Source organism: Microcaecilia unicolor, chromosome 14 (genome assembly GCF_901765095.1).
Source record: "Microcaecilia unicolor chromosome 14, aMicUni1.1, whole genome shotgun sequence".
Taxonomy (NCBI): Eukaryota; Metazoa; Chordata; class Amphibia; order Gymnophiona; family Siphonopidae; genus Microcaecilia; species Microcaecilia unicolor.
In genome coordinates, this window is record NC_044044.1 from 30306913 (window position 1) to 30326838 (window position 19926).

At 46.2% G+C, this 19926-nt stretch overlaps 2 protein-coding genes across 5 annotated transcripts in view; one reads left to right on the top strand and one right to left on the bottom strand.

Moving 5' to 3' along the window:
* Window positions 1–6: 6 nt before the first annotated feature.
* C14H14orf119 (chromosome 14 C14orf119 homolog) lies at window positions 7–4573 on the bottom strand. 2 transcript variants are annotated; one of them, XM_030187779.1, is made up of 2 exons: window positions 4264–4573; window positions 7–894 (listed from the first exon to the last, which is right to left on the bottom strand). In XM_030187779.1, exon 2 carries the CDS (start codon window positions 891–893, stop codon window positions 534–536), a length of 360 nt encoding a protein of 119 aa, XP_030043639.1. In that variant the 5' UTR covers window position 894; window positions 4264–4573; the 3' UTR covers window positions 7–533. The 2 variants fall into 2 exon arrangements, with proteins under 2 accessions (XP_030043639.1, XP_030043640.1); XM_030187780.1 differs by lacking the exon at window positions 4264–4573 and adding an exon at window positions 3946–4034.
* Window positions 3856–19926, top strand: part of ACIN1 (apoptotic chromatin condensation inducer 1) — a 53596-nt gene continuing 37525 nt past the window's right edge. For all 3 annotated transcript variants that reach the window (XM_030187750.1, XM_030187751.1, XM_030187752.1), the window contains exons 1-6: window positions 3856–4020; window positions 9965–10030; window positions 11252–11363; window positions 13332–13420; window positions 15918–18242; window positions 18818–19039. In XM_030187750.1, the coding sequence (XP_030043610.1) occupies window positions 3883–4020; window positions 9965–10030; window positions 11252–11363; window positions 13332–13420; window positions 15918–18242; window positions 18818–19039 (2952 nt within the window). In that variant the 5' untranslated portion in view covers window positions 3856–3882. The remainder of the gene's footprint in view (window positions 4021–9964; window positions 10031–11251; window positions 11364–13331; window positions 13421–15917; window positions 18243–18817; window positions 19040–19926) is intronic.

Consider the following 19926-nt stretch of genomic DNA (forward strand, 5'->3'; position numbering starts at 1 on the left):
AAAAAAAAAAAAGTTCTTTATTTTTCAATTTTTTTTTATATAAACATACAAGTAAAGTGTACAATATGTTTGGACATTTTTTTTTTCAGTTTTTCCTCCGACAGGGCCAGCCTTTCTTAATTCAGTTTGCATCTATTCACTCTTCAGTCTACCTTCCTCCTGGCCCCACTGTCTGGCAGTCAACCAGCCCGAAACAACACCACATTAAATAGATAAGGTAGCATAGGAACAGAAAACCTTTTAACAAGAGGGAAAAAAAAAAAAGACAGCAATGTAGCTGGTCATGTGTGACATAATTTGAATCCTTTAGGCACAGTCTGTTTCATTAAACTTTTTCTCCAAGATCCTGGTTTTGGTCAGCCTCTTCACCTTTCTCCTTTGATATCTTGAGTCAGCCCTTGTGGGTTAATCCAATCTCCATCTCCCTTCAAAACTCACTTCTCCGCCTTACTCATTAGGAAGGCAAATACGCTGTAAAGACTCTTCCTGCAGAGAACAACCTTCGTGGCAATCTGCAGCCACCGGACACTGGTTCATGCCTTACCAGCAGTGCCAGCTACCTCTTGATAGAACCTGGCCACAAAGCTGGGGTCGGCCTCCTCCAGCTTATGAAGAAACATGTTGCGTTCATCTTCAGCCCAGCTCTGGAACCACTGGTCCCAGAGACGCAGCTGACACTCAAAGATGCTAGGAGGGCGATCTGCCATGACCAAATGCTCCAGTCCCAACTCCAAGGAACACACTTTCCCAGGCACCGTTTTGCATACCAGGTCCTGCAAGAAACGCTCCCGCTGAGAAGCTGTCCAGCCCGTGAACCAGTGTAGGACACATTTCATCTCCTGCCCAGTGATGTATGAATGTGGGGTGATACCAGAATTTGGCAGTAGCGACATGCTGCGTGATAAAAAAAAAAATCAACAAGTCAGGTACTACTACTACTTATCATTTCTATAGGGCTACTAGACGTACGCAGCGCTGTACACCTGAACATGAAGAGACAGTCCCTGCTCGACAGAGCTTACAATCTAATTAGGACAAACAGGACAAACAAGAGATAAGGGAATATTAAAGTGAGGATGATAAAATAAGGGTTCTGAACAAGTGAATAAGGGTTAGGAGTTAAAAGCAGCATCAAAAAGGTGGGCTTTTAGCTTAGATTTGAAGACGGCAAGAGATGGAGCTTGACATACAGGCTCAGGAAGTCTATTCCAGGCATATGGTGCAGCAAGATAAAAGGAATGGAGTCTGGAGTTAGCAGTGGAGGAGAAGGGTGCAGATAAGAGATTTATCTAGTGAACGGAGTTCCCGGGATGGAATGTAGGGAGAGATGAGAGTGGAGAGGTACTGAGGAGCTGCAGAGTGAATGCACTTATAGGTCAATAAGAGGAGTTTGAACTGTAAGCGGAAACGGATAGGAAGCCAATGAAGTGACTTGAGGAGAGGGCTAATATGAGCATAATGACACTGGCGGAATATTAGTCATGCAACAGAATTTTAACAGGTTGAAGAGGAGAGAGGTAGTGTCATCCAGTCCCTTTCCTAACTTCGCTTAACAGCGAGCATACCTCCACTAATACCCTAAACAAAATGCCACCTTGCCCTCAAAGAGCTTTCATGAAATAGAGTAAAAATAAGTCTCCTTACTATATCTGAGACTTACTGACTTTATGCTGTGAGCATAAGCTGCTGTCAAAGCCTTACAGAATTACAGAAGACTGCAGCCTGCTTTTAAACTCCTATGTCCCAATATTCAGCTGGCAACAACCAGTGTTTGCCGACCACCGCCAGCGTTAAGCTCAGAAATTCGTTGCCAGGACGCAGCACTGAATTTCCGGAGTCAGCTAACAAAAAGCTGGTTAAGGGCAATATTTAGCACTTAGCCGGCTATGGGTTACCATAAAGATAGGACCGACTTTTATGCGATTCACCTAGCCAGCTAAGTGCTAAATATTGCACTTAACAAGTGCCGACCTGACTCCATCCCCACCACACACAAGAACGTCCCCAAAATAGCCAATTTTCAGTTTAGCACTAACCAGTTACTGAAAATTAGCAGCTAGCCCCAAATAGGTGATTTAACCGGCCAGGAGCCGGTTTTTGGCCAGTTAAAGCGCTTTGAATATTGACCCCCCCCCTCCCCCTAAGATTTAACAGTCAAGGTTGTCACCCCAGGTCCAAAGCACCACCAAATCAGGCCTGACAGAAAAAGAAGGTGGTTCAGGTTAACACAAGGCCAAGGTTCCCTCCCTTTCCACATTCTGGACCCTTGGCGGTGTGGAAGAAAGATTAAAAACCTTAATGAATCAAGCCTTTCATTGTCCCTTAATAGCTGTGTTACTGCAAGAAACAGGTCCGATTGGCCTTAGCTGTCCTCGGAGCCTTCAATTCTCTACAGGGCCCAGTGCAACATAAGCACAGCAGAGGGGACCAAAACAAGCTACAAATACCACTTTTGTCCTGCTCAGGTGTCTGCCGTGCAAAAAGAATTCCAGTGCAAATCTCACAACACTGGGAGACGTGCATCAAAGTTCTTCCCTGTACCAATCGGCATTGAAGGCAGAGTGGCAGCTGCAGCCCTGGCGGACAAGGGGGCCAATTCTAATTTTCAAGGGGCACCTCAAATCCTGGCTCCAACCCCGATTGATTGTATGTAGTCATAACTAGTTTCAGGACAAGTTGATCCTATTCTTACTTTACCCCCTATGGTGGGAAAACTTGCAGCAATCCACTGCAAGCACTGGGCCATACAGGGTGGTCACACCAAGCCCGGGCCTCACTGCAGAGTCCCAAACTGCTATCCATAAGCAAGACTACAAGTTCCTGCATACAATGGGGGTAAAACTGGATGAGTACTAGTCATAGGGTTACCATATTTACAGAGATGTAAACAATATTAAAAAAAAAAAAGTTACCTTTGCTAAAGAAATATTTAATCATAGCAAAATATATAAATGGATTTTAGTTAATGAACACCCCACCAGAGGTTTTCAACCCAGTCCTCAGGGGCACACCCAACCAATCAAGGTTTTCAGGATATCCCGCATTTCATTCCCAAAACCCCCCAACTGGCTAAGTGTAGACGATCTACTTTTCAAAAAATTTCCAGTTTGAGTTTGACTAAGTTTGAGCCCAAGTGTACATATTAGCACAGCAGATCTGTCAACAATTTTGACTGTCTTCTGGTGAAAGTCTTTGTATTACATATGCTTAAAGTTGTGCTGCACAAACAAGATTCCTTTGACAGATTCAATCACTTGGGAAACAGAAGCGATGAGCAATGCAGAGTCCGGACTGACTAATAGGCCAGAAATCATTTCTCTCATATGGGTTGTGTAAGTCTCCATATTAACAGTAAGTGTTTTGGTCATAGGTACATAAAAGAAAAAAAACCGGGTTATTTTCCTAAAAAACATAGAGGACATATCTGAAAAAAACTGAAAAGAAGGAATGTCCTCTTTAAAAAGCTAGTCCGTCTTGAAATTCTGAACACAGCTAGCACGCTTAACCCAGGCCAAGCCCAATAGGACTAAAGGTGGCCAGAGTCCTCCTACTGCAATAGTGACAGGCGTGGATCGGTTTTTGCACGCATATTTACGATGCTGCATAGCCCGCAAACGAGACTAGACGCTCAGAACGGAACGTTCGCCCAGACGAGCCTGTGTGACGTCACCGGGGGGCCGGAGAAGGAGCCGAGAAGGCGGAAGCAGCCGAAGCCAACGTCACGTAGAGGCGGAAGGAGACGAGGCTGACATCAACCAGGAGGGGGGGTCAGGCGTGACGCAGCCGCAGCGGCGGCGGCGCTGGAGGTCGAGGCGGCACTCCCGGAAACAGCGGCAGCCGAGGGGTGGGGGAGGGAGGGGTGGGGGGAAAGAGGCAGTAAAGATGGCGGAGCTGGAAGATGTAACCCTGGACGGTCGGCCGTTGCAGTCGCTGCGCGTCACCGACCTGAAGGCCGCGCTGGAGGAGCGCGGACTGGCCAAGAGCGGTCAGAAGAGCGCGCTCGTCAAGCGCCTGAAAGGGGTGAGCGGCGCGCGCGCGGCTGCCTCTCTGCCTTTTCCAACATAACAGCTGAGCTGCGGCGCCCGCGCGTGCCCTCTGCTCCCAGCGCGCGCGCGCCCCCTCCGTCTCCGCAACGTTCTCTTTGGGGCTGCAGGTGTGAGGGGAGGGGGGGAGAGAGCGCGCGCGCCCGGACGAAGTGCGCCTGCGTACATGTTTTCGGCTTTCCCCGCTTAATTCCTCGCGAACCTCTGGCTTCGAACCTACCTGCCGGCAGCGATAGCTCTTCCCGGTCTACCGTTGTCCGCTGGTGGTTTTTATTAGCGTTGCTCATGCTTACTCTTATCTTCTCTCTTCCCCCCGCCCCTCCCAGCTCTGCGCATGCGTGCTGCCGGTGCTTGGGTCCTTGCCCGTAAAATGAAAGCTAGCGGAAGCGCCGCGCAGTTCTGTTTGCGCATGTGCGCAGGAGGGGCGGAGCTCTAAGGTTGATGTTGGGTTAGGGGGCGGGGACTTGGACAGCTGTAGCAAATGACATTTGTTCTCCAAATCCAGTGCCAGGCACTTTTACCTTCCCTATGTGTGCTGATGACATCATGCGTACTTCCCAGATTCTAGTGATACAATTTTTGGCAATCAAGATATTTTCTGGAAAATGCTCAGCGGGAAGTGATAAACCCTAGAGATGCCCATAGGAATATATGGGTGTCTCTAGCATTTAGCAGATGCTTATTTTGTGCTAAAAACACGAGCCGGCCTTTGTAAAAGGGGCCTACATGTTATAGTATTAACTAGGGTGACATCTTAGCAATTCATGAGGAAATGACAGTTTGGGAACACTTACGATTGCGTTGGAAATTCACTATTTGGGCATAGCTTTGTTTTATCAGGTTCACTTTTAAGACTAAAGCCAACTTTTTAAAAATTACAAATTCTAAAGTGACTATAGTTGTTGATTTGGGCAGGTGACTTCTGCAGAGGTGTTCATCACATGGTTTTATCGTCAGCTGACTATTGTAACATATTTGTGGGTTTGCATCTTGTCTAAAATTCAGCAGCTAGATTGATAGCCAAGACCCCCCCCCCCCCCCTCCAGGTGGGATCATATCGCAGAATTCTATTCCATTGTCTGCCAGTGATTGTATGAATTACAATTTGGCTCCTGTTTTCAGTGTTTAAAGCTTTGGTGTCATGTTTTCCTTTAATGCACCCCCCGCCGCCAGTTGGTTACAGGATTTCGTTCGCAGCCTAAAGTCTTGCTGGAATTATGGCATGCATTACCTCTGATATAAGAGCTGACATGGATGTGAACATGTTTTTATGAAAAAAGCTTAGGATGTTTTTTTTCAAGAGGCAGACAGTGTTTAATAGGAAACTATGACGCAGTTCTAACGTGGATTTAGTAATTATGATGATAGAGCTAGTTTTGGTTTTCTTTGTTGTATTTTGTGATGTTTGTATAACTGTACTATGTGTATTATGCACTGTATAGAACTTATTGATTGATGGTATAGATAATTTTAATAAATACAATAAATAAATGATAGTGACTCAGAGATTCTATATCGAGGCTCCTTGGGACTTGATAACAATCATCTCTGTTCCTGCTTTCTGGGTGTAGGGGGTGCTTGAGCTATTGCACAGACTCCTTCACTGGGTCCAGAGAGGGCTAACTGCCATAGACATAAGCATCCTCTTCCTCCCCGCCCCACCCAATTATTTTGAAATGTTGGTTTCTCTGATAACAGTTTGTAGTTATTAACAGTACAGGGAGGTTTTGTTTACATGTGGTGTGCATGTATTTTGTAGTAACTGTAGTAGAGGCACATGGTCACATGTGATAGGGTCATGGTTACAACTGGGTGATCAGGCGTGTGGCTATGCATGTAATCTCTAGGTGGTCCACTATAAAGTGTGCCAAAACGCAGCAGGATGAGTGTGAATTCTATAACGGAATCTGGACACCCAAATTCCATTATAGAATACTAGTGTAAGTCGTCGTTTACACTGTAACATTTTGATACGCCCAGTTTCGCCATGTCAAAATAGCAGGAGCAAATGGGCATGTCTAGCGCAATCCACCAGATTCTATATAGCACGCCTAGAGATCCGCGCCAAAATCCAAGCGGATTCTATAACAATGCTAACGAGCGCTGATAACAGCACTTAAGCAATAATGAGCACTAGTTGGCACTAATTAGAAATGTGCACTTTTTGCTAAGCGTATTCTGTAACAATGTGCGCCGAACTTCTAACAAGCGCAGGCAAAACGGGGGTGGGGAAATGGGCATTTTTATGGGTGCTCTGAAATTTACGCACGTATTTATAGAATATGGCTCTCTGCGCCTAAATCTACGTACTGGAATTTATGCCGCATTTTTGTTAATGTAAATGAATGCGCGTAGTTTTAGGCGCTGAGATATCAACTAAGCGTATTCTATATACCTTGCGTAAATCTAGGTGCCATTTATAGAATACGCTTAGTCAGCACTGATTTGTGCAATGATGTTTTTAGGCACCATATATAGAATCTGTCCCTATGTGTATATATGTTTGGCTTCTCCTGCTGCATCCATACATTTCCCCTGTTCACGCCCCCTTGCATTCACCTGCTGTGTGACTTGGAGGGCCATAATCGAACGGGGCTGGCCATCTCCGGGGACGGCCCCATAAAGTGGCGTCTCCAACCGTATTATCGAAAAAGATGGCTGGCCATCTTTCGTTTCGATAATACGTCAGGGCCGGCCTTGGAGATCGCCGGCGTTAGAGATGGCCGCCATTGGTTTTCCCCGATAATGGAAACTCATGGCGGCCATCTCAAACCCGGCCAAATCCAAGGCACTTGGTCATGGGAGAAGCCAGCATTTGTCCCCCTCACATGCCAGGACACCAACCGGGCACCCTAGGGGGCACTGCAGTGGACTTCACAAATTGCTCCCAGGTGCATAGCTCCCTTACCTTGTGTGCTGAGCCCTCCAACCCCCCCCCCCAAAAAAAAAAAAAACCCCACTGCCCACAACTGTACACCACTACCGTAGCCCTTAGGGATGAAGGGGGGCACCTACATGTGGGTTTTGGGGGGAGTTTGGAGGGCTCCCATTTACCACCACAAGTGTAACAGTTGGGGGGGGGGGGGGGGCCTGGGTCCGCCTGCCTGAAGTGTACTGTACTGCACCCACTAAAAACTGCTCCAGGGACTTGCATACTGCTGTGTTGGAGCTGGATTATGACATTTGAGGCTGGCAAAAAAAATGTTTTTTAATTTTTTTTTTTGGGTGGGAGGGGGGTTGGTGACCACTGGGGGAGTAAGGGGAAGTCATCCCCCATTCCCTCCGGTGGTCATCTGGTCAGTTGGGGCACCTTTTTGAGGCTTGGTCATGAACAAAAAGGGGCTAAGTAAAGTCAGCCAAATGCTCGTCAGGGCCGGCTTTCTTTTTTCCATTATTGGCCGAAGCCGGCCATCTCTTAACCACGCCCCCGTCCTGCCTTCGGTACACTGCCGACATGCCCCCTTGAACTTTCACCGGCTCTGCGACGGAAAGCAGTTGAAGCCGGCCAAAATCGGCTTTCGATTATACCGATTTGGCCGGGTTTAGGAGATGGCCGGCCATCTCCCGATTTGTGTCGGAAGATGGCTGGCCTTCTTGTTCGAAAATAAGCAGGTTGTGCGTTTATATTATAGAACACTGCTGAGCATGCACCTAGCAGTTAACATTCACATGCATTAATGCTAGTATTCTAGAACCTTACTGCGCAAATGCTGCTTATGTAGAGTTAGTGGGTGGATTTCTGCACAGACCATATTCCCCCATCACATGCTGCAGGCAGTGGAATCTATGTCGTATGATGGACATACGTTCATCAGTGGTTGTAGTGTGTGACAGAGGCACATTGAATGTCTGTGTTTATGATAGAGGTACATGGTCACCAGAAGAGTTCATTAGTATGTGATGGAAGTATGCAATCAAACACTTGTGACCTGCAGTGGGGGCATATGCTCACCAGAGAGGATCTGTGGAGGTATGTGGGGTCGTATCACTATACAGTATTTTTGATATGTGACAGGAGCGTATAGGTAACTGGTAATATTTTTTAATGTTTAATTGGTACTTCATATACCGCCTTTCCTAAGAAGGTCAAAGCGGTTTCCAGTGACAATATTAAAAAAATATATTTTTAAAACAGCAAAGAAAAGAAGTCTATTTTATGACAGGAAAGGCACACTCATCAAGAATTTCAGTCACATTGTAGAAAACAATATAATATTTACCACTTTGTTTATAAACAAGCTGCACTTACACAGTTTCAAGGAAACAACAGCAAAATCGCTCAACACGAAGGGTCATTGAAAGCTAAGTGGAACAAGTGGGTTTTCAAAAGGGTTTTAAAATACAATAATGACATTGGAGGTCAAAGGCTGAAGGCAAATTTCTTTATTTTGCAGAGCAATCTAGCAGCAGTGTTGTGCAAAGTCTGTAATCGACGTATTTGGAACTGTGGAAAGCCATTATAGATTGTATTGCAATAGTCTAGCCATGATATGACCTATGCAAGAATCAGAATTCGAAGAAAAGTAGAACTAAGAAGACGTAACCAAAAAAATCCTGTCTTGGTGACATGTGAAATCTGCTTATTAAAAGGAAGACTAATGTCTATGATAACACAAGATATACTTAAGAGTCAACAGCCAGAACTGGAAGACCAAATAGAACAGGAACTGTAGAAGGTGTAGAATGGGCCCCAGAAATCCAGCAAGTATTAGTTTTTTTGCAGGATTAAGAACAAGCTTGTGTAAGGAAAGCCATTCGAGAACTGAAAAAAATTGCTGATTGCAATGGAGTTAAATCTAGGGGCTAATCTTGATGTGGGGAATATAATAAGAATATCATCAGCATAAATGTAAACATGAAGGTTAAAATCCTACAACAGCATAGCTAAGGGACAAAATAGAGCCTTGTGGATCTCCACAGTGTAGAGAAACATTAGGAGATGTAGAGGTGTGAACCGAAAATGAAGGATCAGTTAGAAACAATATGAACCACGCAAGTGGTGTCCCTTCAATCCCTATATCGCGGAGGTAGAGATCTGTCGTATGTGATGAGATATATTTTTTAAATTAATTTATTTGGATTTCGCTCATGCCTTCTCACAAGTAGCTTATGGTGAGTTACACTCAGGTACAGAAGATAATTTTCGTGTCCTCAGGGCTTACAATCTAAGTTTGCACCTGGAAGGCTAAATGACTTGTGCAAGATCACAAGGAGCAGCAGCATCATTTGAACCTGGCTTTGCTCCAACCACTAGGCTTCTCTTCTTCTGGTCAGCATCAGGCATTTTTGGCATGTGATGCAAGCGTACAGTCACCGAAGGCATTTGTGCTCTGTGACGGGATATAATTTCATTGTTGAGTGCTTGTGGAATGCGATGGACGTAGATGGTTGGCATTGGCCATGTACTACATGCGATGGGTACATTCAAGAATTGTTTCACCAACGTATATGATTAAAGGTTCTATCCCCCATTTTTGGGTGGCTTATGATAGAGGCCCATGATCATTGCCTTAATGGTCAAAATTGGTAATCTGGAGTGTTTGACACAGATATGATTACTACCCGATAGTTGTACGATGTGATAAATTGCCACTACTTGACATCTGCTTTGTGTGACAGAAGCACATGGTCATCTTTGACGTTTGTGCTACGTGTGATGGAGGATAAGGTGACTTCCAAGCATGTGTGAGTGTTGAGAGGATGAAGATCCTGCCAGGTGTCTTTGTGCGATGGGGAGACCTGACCTACTGCTAGGCATTTGTGGCACGACACCTTTCCTCCCTGCCCTTCAGCGATAGCAGTTCTCCTTGGCATTCCAGTGCATTTCTGAGAACGCCACTGCTAGGTCTGCGTCCTTTCTTGACCCCAAATATACTACTACGTTATTGGAATGCTCTTATCTTGGACAATTCTTATTTCAGGCCCTGATGCTGGAGAATTTGCAGAAGCATTCAACGCCTCACTCTGGGTTGCAGCCCAACTCCCAGGTAAGAAAGTGGAAGAGTCATCTCCTAGATCATCTGCAGCTTTGAAGTGGGGGGGGGAGCAGCTTTACCCTGCCCTGTGCTACTCCTTCAGGGTAAGAAAATGCGACCTCTACTCCCATCTGTTCTCTGTGTCCGCTACTCCAGTCTTTTGCACAACCAGGCTGCTCTCACTTTTGTTTAAAATCACTTCTTTATTCTCTTGATGCTGTGCCAGGAAGCACATCCTGTTCACTAGGACACAAGGGCTGGGCTACCCAGTCTAATGATATAGTGAAAGGGGTGGAGCAGGGAATTAGAACAGCCTGAACTTCATAGGAACCATTAAGGATCAGAATGTGACTCTCACAGGTAGAATACAACTGGGCATGTGGTCAGTGTATTTATTTGCTTGCCAGTGCCAGCGAAAATAACTGATTTCCACCTGAATAACATCAGGGCGGAAGCCTTTGGGATGACAGGCAAGAAAGTGCAAGAATGGAAAAAGCTTGAAAACAAGCAGAAACGTGAGAGTGAGGAGGAGAGAGAAACAGGGGTAGAAGCATGAATGCAATGTTTGCTAATAACATTTGGTTTGAAAACTGTCTGATATTTAACAGGGAGCTAGCACAGAGAATAGTGCAGGGGATAATGTGAAAAAGGCGAGCAAGACGGAAGAAGATGCTATAGCATTTTCAGGTACTGACGGGATGCAATCTTAAGGATCTAATCCTCCCAGGGAGGGGGTGGGTGTGGAACTTAGCATCCCAGGGAAGGAGTATGGATGTACAATCCAAGAATCTGAATCTCCTGGAAAAGGAATGTGGAACCCTAGAACGTGATCCTCCCAGAGGGGGTGTGGGCATGGAACCCAAGGATCTGATCCCCCTGTAGAGAGGGCGGGCATGGAACCTGAGGCTTTGATCCTCTGAGAGAGCGGGTGGGCTTGGAATCTACCCTGTGATCTGATTCTTATAAGGGCAAGCTTGCTGTTGGGACGTATTTCTGGTTTTCTGCTCCAGGCTCTGCCTTATCTCTTCCAAGCTACTCTATTTTGTGTCTTGGTTTTATCAACAGCTGTCCTGAACCTTTCCACTCTTGTCCTGTGATGTGCTTTTCTATCCCCAGTCCAATTAGATGGAATAGCAATCATCTATGACCCTTGTGCCTTCTCAGGGGGCGTTATGGGTGAAGCTTGGTGATGTTGGCCTCATCGTCATGTTGTCTTTTCTTCCTTTTCTACAGATTGGCGAGGAGATGAGTCAAAACAGCTTCATCAAGCAATACCTGGAAAAGCAGCAGGAACTGCTGCGTCAGCGACTAGAGAGGGAGGCCAGAGAGGCAGCAGAGACAGAAGGTGGGCTGCTCTTTTGGCCTGCATCATCCACGCTAATATTCACTCATGTATTACATTTATTTCTTACCTATAATCTATTGTAGGTATTTTTAGATTGAAAGATAACTTACCAAACTGAATAAATGGAGGTAGGGGACAGGGGCTGTCCTGCCCTTGCTGGGGGGGGGGGGGGGGGGGGGGGGGGGGGCAGTGAGAGTACAGACAGTCCCAGGAGTTACTGCAGCAGAACCCCTCCGTGACTGTCCTGCTGGTGTGAGACAAATTGATAGGGAACACGGCTTATTTACTGTCTCTCTTTTCAATAGTAGTAGGTCTAGGGAACACTCCACACAGTCTTCAGGTAGGAGATTTAAAACAGCTACTCGAAAGAATAATTTTGAGTTAACACATAATTAAACTGGAATTTGCTGCCAGAGAATGCAGTCAAGGCTAGTAATTTAGCCGAGTTTAGGAAAGGTTTGACTCTGTTTCTGGAGGGCAGGTCCATTCACCAGAAAGCCATAGATGTCGCCACTTCTGGAAGAGAGCCACATGGCATGAGCTTTCTTATTTGGTATCTGATAGGATCTTAGATTGGAATAAAGGAGAGGGCTAACGGTTAGAGCTGCGATTCAAATCCTTATGAGTTTGGGCAAATCACTTAACCCTCCTCCATTGCCCCTGGTACAAACCTCAAATTGTGAGCCCTCCAGCAAAAGAAAAAAGCCTTCTGTACCTGGATGTACACCTGCTTCGATAGCTTTCAGGCTGGCAGGCAGTATATAGGAAAATAAATAAAAGACTTCCAAGTAATGCAGACCGGCCACTCTCAGAGGTAGGATGCTAGGCTCAGTAGACCATTGTGGCAAGTCTACATCTTTCTCTACGTAGTCTGGAGACATGTTGATGTAGATTTCTTCTCTTTGTGGTCTAGATTCTTGTGTTGGTGGAGACGTTATCAGATAACAACCCCTGGACTCCCTCAAGTCTGCCTGATAGCTAGAACAGTGAAGCAAAAGCAACTTCATCACTCTCCCATTTTCTTACCGTGCCACTCACTGTGCTAAAAATATCTCCTAGAGGCGCTAAACAAGCTGAATCACCATCAGATGATCAATCTTTTCCTCCTTTCTGGATAGTCTAGCCCATACCTAGAAACTTGCACCTTCTCCTACGATATCTAAGAATGCCCTTAAAGCCACAGTGCTGTTGCTTGTTGGTTGACCTTGCCTTGTCTTCTTGAGAGCTTGATGTAGATGTGCCATTGCTCTGTGTTACTTTATTATAGTCTCTTTGTGGCCCTCTGTTCCAGGTGAAAGAGTATACAGGACCGCTCATGCCTTTTCCAGTAGTAGCTCAAGGCAGTTTCCATTGCAGTCCAACTCCACTGTTTCTCCTGCTCCCACAATTTTTCCAATTGTCCTTTACCCCTAGGACTGGAAAATTCCCAGGCACCTAAAAATTGTTCTGAGCTGAAGGGGGACAGACAAAAAAAAAATCAGACCCCTTCCCTCAAATTAGACAAAAAAGAGCAAGAAAGCATGAAAACAAAAATAAAAGACCAAAAGAGAGATACAAACAGAGAAAAACAATTTGTCATTTTATGGAAAGTGCCTCCTTCCTATTAGACATTTGAATGTCATATCCCTACATTCCTGTCTTTCCTGAAGCCTGTCCGTGCTGTTTGGTAATCTTCTGAACTGCTTCCACCTTCCCAATGTCCTTAATGTGGAAATGGCCTTCAGAACTGAATGCAGTGTTTAAGGTGGGGGTCTCACTTCTAATGGTACCTCCTGTATTTTGCTGGTGATACCTCTTAAATCCCCAAGCATACTGTTAGCTTTCTTTTCTGCTTTTTTACTCTGGTAAGTTAATGGTCCAATTGGTTGAGATTCTTCTGCTGGTTGAAATCTCTGGGAAATAATTAACATTGCATAGTCCAGAGATGTTTGGCAATAGTTAACCTGCCTTTCCATCTCATTGCCTCAGAGAACGTGCATGCTGCCTCATCGGAGAAGGAAGATTCTGAGGATGAGTCGCCTCGAAAGCAAGAGCACCAGCCCCCAAGGGTCTGGCAGGTGAGTCCCAGGTCTGTAGCTGTACCAGTATTTTTCCTTAGAAACAAGATGACCTCTAACCCCGAGACAAAAGAAGGTTGCTGGGTTGATGGTCCTTGATCTGACTCAGCATGGCTTAGTTTCATATTCTTACTTTTACAACGTGTGGCCAGATTTCTGTTCTAATGTTGGGATGCATCAGGTAATTGGTGCCAGACCACAAAAACTCTGAAAATATTTGCAGAGCCAACTAAACCCTTGCGTTTCAAAAGCTAGCAAGAATGTAGGATGGGCTCCACTAGGTGCCACACTCCCATCTCTTCTTTGGTGACTGACGGGATAAGCTCCACCAGCTGCCCAGCTCTACCCTCCTTTTAAACGGTTGGCACAATACACTCTGCCACCTCTCTCCCATCATACCTGATCCAGAGAAATCCCCTTCACCCTCCCTCCCCCCCCTACTTCACAGCCTATCCTGGAGGCCCCTGAACTCAGCCCAGCAGAAGGTACCTCCTCCAAAGCCCTGTTTATATTGCTGCTTGTAAATGGGGGGGGGGGGGCTTATTTACTACCACTTCTTATTAATTCATATGCTTCATCGACAAAAGAAGGGATCACTGAAGAGGGACTGAATGAATGAATCAACCATACAGTTGCTGGTTACGCTTTTATTCACTTCACTTTCAAGGAAAGGACAAATGCCTGCTCAGAACTAAGACACCAATTTCTGCCTAGAACCTGGTGGGCTAATTCTTGGGATTGGTCCCTTCTGAAAAGGTGACATAAATGTAGGGGAAAAAATGGCTGTAGCTTACCTCTCTGTACCAGTGGAGGGATGGCCCAATTTGGGTTCGGGCCCCCAAAGTCTGCTGGTTTGGCTGGCGGGGGTCCGCAAGTCTCGCCAGCAGAAGCTTTCGCACTGTCTGCCCTGCTTCCCCCTCTCTCGCGCGCATGCTTGGTTTTAATGACTCAGCCCCCCCCCCCCCCTAAAAAAAAGTCTAGGTCTGGCTACGCCCCTGCTTATTGGCAGCAGTAGAAACCCTCCAGGAAGGATAGGGCACTGGGGAATGCAAGGGCAATTCTGACCATCATTTTCTCTTCTCAGGCTGACAGGATGGGAGCAGATGTCTGGGGGCGCCAGGAGCATGAGATAGGTGAAGGGCCAACCAGTTTGATTCCTTGTATTTCTGCAGCTATTTAGACACATCCAGTTCAGCACCCTGAAAAAACTGTCAGACAGTTGTAATTTTAGACCGTCGAAATCTGTGACAGCGTGTAGTGCACGTGTACCATGGGATAAGCAGCATAAAATATATTGAACTTTTTGGGGATCTTGCTGGGTATTTGTGACCTGCATTGGCCACTGTTGCAAACAGGATGCTGGGCTTGATGGACCTTTGGTCTGTCCCAGTGTGGCAATACTTCTGTACTTACATACTTATGTCATATTCCAGCCAAATCCGTGTGCTACGTTCGGCCACAGGCACCTCGCACTAGTGAAATGTGCCTAAAATGGTTTCTTTCCCAGTCTGAAGCTATCTGGATCTTTTCTGGCTGTCTCTCTTTGCTCCCTCCCTACTTTCCCTTTGTGTTTTGCTTTTTCTCTGTCTTTTTAAAAAGGCATGAGATAAACATGTGGGATCACTTAGGAAAAGGAAGAGTTAGGAGTTACAGAGGATGGGCAGACTGGATGGGCCATTTGGCCTTTATCTGCCGTCATGTTTTCACTGAGGGATACCAAATTTGAGCAGCCACTTAATACACATAAAACCTTTTTTTATCTGTCTAAATTGCTTGAATATTGTTAACTGTATTAGCATATATGAGCAAGCTGTATCTCAATAAAGATATAGCAGAATTAGAAAAGGTTCAAAGAAGAGCGACCGAAATAATAAAGGGGCTGGGACTCCTCCCGTATGAGGAAAGGCTAAAGAGGTTAGGGCTCTTCAGCTTGGAAAAGAGATGGATGAGCCACATTGAGCCTGCCATGAGTGGGAAAGCGCGGGGTACAAATGTAACAAATAAATAAACTGTGATTGAGGTCTACAAAATCCTAAGTGGTATAGAACTAGAAGAAGTGAATCGATTTTTTTTTACTTTTTCAAAAAGTACAGACCAGGGGACTCTCAATGAAGTTAAATGGAAATACTTTTAAAACAAATAGGAGAAAATATTTTTTCACTAAACGAATAGTTAAGTTCTGAAACTCATTGCCAGAGGATGTGGTAACAGCAGTTAGCATACCTGGTTTGTAAAAAATGTTTGGACAAGTTCCTGGAGGAAAAGTCCATAATCTGCTATTAAGATAGACATGAGGAAAGCCACTACTTATCCGTGGGATTAACAGCATGGAATCTTGGAATTCTGTCAGGTACCTGTGACCTGGATTGGCCACTGTTGGAAGCAGGATACTGGGCTAGATGGACCATTCCCAGCATGGCTGTTCTTACGTCCTTATGCATAGAACTGTCTGAAGATCTCATGCACTGTTATAATTCTCCTACTTGTATTTTTCTAGGCTACAGCAAAGAAGGCCTTAACTGAGGATGAGCGAGAGCCACCTCTCAGACCACGGAGAGCTAAACTGAAGTGGGATGTCAAGCTAGCAGAAGAAAAGGAGGAAGAGGAGGAGGAGGAGGAGGAGGATGAAGAGTGGAAAACTGTCAGGGCTCCAGCAGTGGTGAAGAAGCCTAAGGATGTGCGGAAGAAAAGGCCAGTGACTGAATCTCATCCATCCCCGCTAGTGGCTGGCAGGTCTCCATCACCTCCCAAGCTGCTGGAAGGGGAGGATTCTGAGGAGAGAGTGCCCGCTTTAATGACTAAGGAAGCATTGCGGGATCAATGTGCTCCCTCGTTTGAAAGCACCAAGGAAAAGACACCTCCAAGAGGCAAATCATCGTCTATGAAAGAGAAAGCAGAACTGCCTCCCTTACAGGGTTCATATTTTCACATACTGGAAAAAACAGGCCACTGGGCTCCTGTAGTGGCTTATCCTGTATCAGCTAAGGCAGGGAGGAAGCCTCCATCACCAGCCCAGATGTACAAACCTGCCTCTGTCTGTGAAGTCACTGAGACAATCAAGAGAACCCTCTCTCCTAACTGCAAGGTGCAGGGACGAACTCGGTTATTGGGCCCTGGAGAGCAAGAGCCACAGCACAAGAAACAGAGACAGGAATCCTCTGTCCCTACAAAGAAAGAACCAGCGTCTGACACGAACAGAGATGAATCACTGGACCCTACAGGTCAAAATCTAAAGTCTAATAGGCATGATATGGAATCTCTGGGCACTTTGGTTCATGAGATGGAGAAACAGGAATCTCCAGGCTCTGCAGGGCAAGATCCACAGTCTGAAAGACAAGAAGAATCATCAGACCCTGAAGTGCAGGATTCAGGGTCCAAGAGACAAAAGCAGGAATCTCTGGGCCCTGTAGTGACAGAGTCTGAAATACTGAGACAGGAATCCTCAGGCTCTGGAGTGACAGAATCTGAAGCACCAAGATCAGAGTCCCCAGTTCCTGCAGTAGTAGATTCTGAAACTCTGAGACAGGAGTCCCCGGTTCCTACAGTGGTAGAGACTGAAACTCCGAGACAGGAGTCTCCTGTTCCTCCAGTGGTAGAGACTGAAACTCCGAGACGGGAGTCTCCTGTTCCTCCAGTGGTAGAGACTGAAACTCCGAGACGGGACTCTCCTGTTCCTACAGTGGTAGAGACTGAAAATCCGAGACGGGAGTCTCCTGTTCCTACAGTGGTAGAGACTGAAACTCCGAGACGAGAGTCCCCTGTTCCTACAGTGGTACAGTATGAAACTCCGAGACAGGAGACTCCGGTTCCTACAGTGGTAGAGTTTGAAAGACCAAGACAGGAGTCCCTAGTTCCTACAGTGGTAGAGACTGAAACTCCGAGACGGGAGTCTCCTGTTCCTACAGTGGTAGAGACTGAAAATCTGAGACGGGAGTCTCCTGTTCCTACAGTGGTAGAGACTGAAATTCCGAGACGGGAGTCCCCTGTTCCTACAGTGGTAGAGTTTGAAAGACCAAGACAGGAGTCCCTAGTTCCTACAGTGGTAGAGTCTGAAACTACGATACAGGAGTCCCCAGTTCCTGCAGAAAAAGGTCCAGAGCTTGAGAGACAGAGAGAGGAATCTCCTGACCCTCCAGTTGAAGATTCAGAATCTGAAAAACAGAATCAAAATCCTGCAATACAAGATCCAGTAGAGTCTGAGCCACAAAAACTGGAATCTCCAAGACCTGCAGTCCAAGATCCAGAATCAGGCTCTGCAGTGGAAGATTTGCAATCTGAGATACAGGAAAGAGGATCCTCAAGCCCTCTAATACAAGAACCAGAGTCAGAGACACTGAGACTAGAACCTCTGAGCTCTGCAGTGGCAGATAATTGTAATCTGTCAAATGATCAGAGCAGAATGGAAGACCTGCATTCAGCAGGGCTTCCAGGAGTCTCTGAGGTGAGCCAGCTCCAGGCTGGAACCGTGCAAGTACTAGAACTTCATAGCAATGAATGTGGACAAGATAGGAACACAGAGAACCCAGCCCAGATGCCTTTTCAAGGACAGAGGCAAAGAATAGCCTCTCGTTCCCCTTCTTCCCCACGCCAGCGAAGGACTTCCTCCTCTTCATCACGTTCCTCAGCTTCTTCCCGCTCTAGTTGCAGGTCTCGTTCCAGTTCCAGGATGGAGTCCCGCTCCCGGTCTAGATCGGACTCTGATTCAGCATCCCGGTCCCGCTCAAGATCCACATCATCCTCCAGCCCCAGAACACGTAGGAGGTCCCGCTCTTCATCGAGGTCACGTTCAAGATCCCGATCATCTTCCAACAGCAGCAAAAAGGTATTGACCTCACGTTCCTTCCACACAGTTCCTCGCCCAGATCCCTGCAGTCTTCTATCCCGCAGAGTTCCATCTCTCTCCTGTTAGGTCTCCTCCCTCTCATCTGTTTTTTTTTTCCACAGATTCATTTCCTTTCATCTCACACAGCTCCACCATTTTCCCCAATATTTATCCCTCCTCACCTCCCTTCCACAGTCCCACCTTCTGGTCTTCCTCCTACTTCTGACAAATCTTTGCTCACCTCCACCCTGGACACAGACCAGCTGTTCTCTGTGCTCACCCTTGTTTTAACAGCTGCATAGTCACTTCAACGGCAGGACATTTTTAGAACAACATGCTTCTTATGCCAAAGAAAGTTAGCTTAAAGTATTAGAAGAACTTTGGTTAAAGGTAAAGGGCTGAGCCCACAACCTAGCATCTGCTTTTCAGCATTCATGGTCTGTTCAAGCATGGCTCTTCCTGCTGTAGCAATAGAATAGATGCAATGAGCAGGGAAAGGCTTAAGCATTAAGTGAAAGCAGAGAAAAGCATCCACTGTGATGACCTGAAGCTCCCTCCCTTGATCTCACTTTCAGTCCCACAGCCCTCAGCCTTGCAGAAACACTGTGTCCACCACAGTCCACGAGCACTCTCCTGCAGCTGTTGAGGGTACTCCTGGAGGCTCGCCTCCTCAGAAGCCCCCTCGTCTGCGTCGAAATCGCTGGAATGTGGGGCCTGAGCAGAACATGGCTGCAGCAGAGTTACTAAACCAGCAGCAAGATTACCAGCAAGAATCTTCACAGAGACCACCAGAGCAGGTACCATATGAAGTATTTACAAGCACTAACAGACACAATGTTCCCTCCTCAGCTCAGATAATACCTAGCAAAGATGTTGAAGCTTCTTTGAAATAGTCGAGATGATATTCTGTGAGTGGGGGGGGGGGGGGGGGGGAGGTTCTGAGGGACACGGCCTGAGGTAAAGATAGGGTGCATGAGGCCAAAATGGGGGAGCTGTAGAGAGAAGGGCAGCATGGTACAACGCAACAATGCTACTGAGAGAAAAACGTGATTTATACTAAATTGAACCCGCCGATTCCAAATATGAACTCCGAATTTGCCTGACACGTCTAGATTTTAAGTTATACATGCAAAGCCTATTCACTTATAATATTAATGCTTGGGATGCATTTGTGCTAGTAGTGCAGAACTTCCTTGGGAACAGACGAGCTGAAAACTATGCTGAACTAGTAGACAACATGCTTAAAGCATATGAACAACTTGGCTGCCGAATGTCATTGAAAATGCATTTTTATTACATTCCCATCTTGACTTTTTCCCACCCAATTTGGGACACGTAAGTGACGAACATGGAGAGAGGTTCCATAAAGACATTTCTACAATGGAGAACAGATATCAAGGCCGCTGGAATCCCAACATGATGGGGGACTACTGCTGGTTTTTGCAATGGGAAAATATGACCGGTCACAAACGCAAAAGTAGATGCCTGAAGCACTTTTAACAGTACTGGGCCTTGCTTTTTAAACTTTTTTGAAACTTCCCGAGCCCATACGCCAAGCCCCCTCACTACCCATCTTCAAATCCTTACTCAAAGCCCACCTCTTCACTGTAGCTTTCGGCACATAACCAGTTGCCTCTATTCAGGAAACCTAGACTGCCCCAATTGATTGACTGCATGCTTGTCC

What these genes read in the sequence shown, in the direction of transcription:
- C14H14orf119 (XM_030187779.1), bottom strand. Translation starts at nt 893, where the DNA reads ATGTCGCTACTGCCAAATTCTGGTATCACCCCACATTCATACATCACT.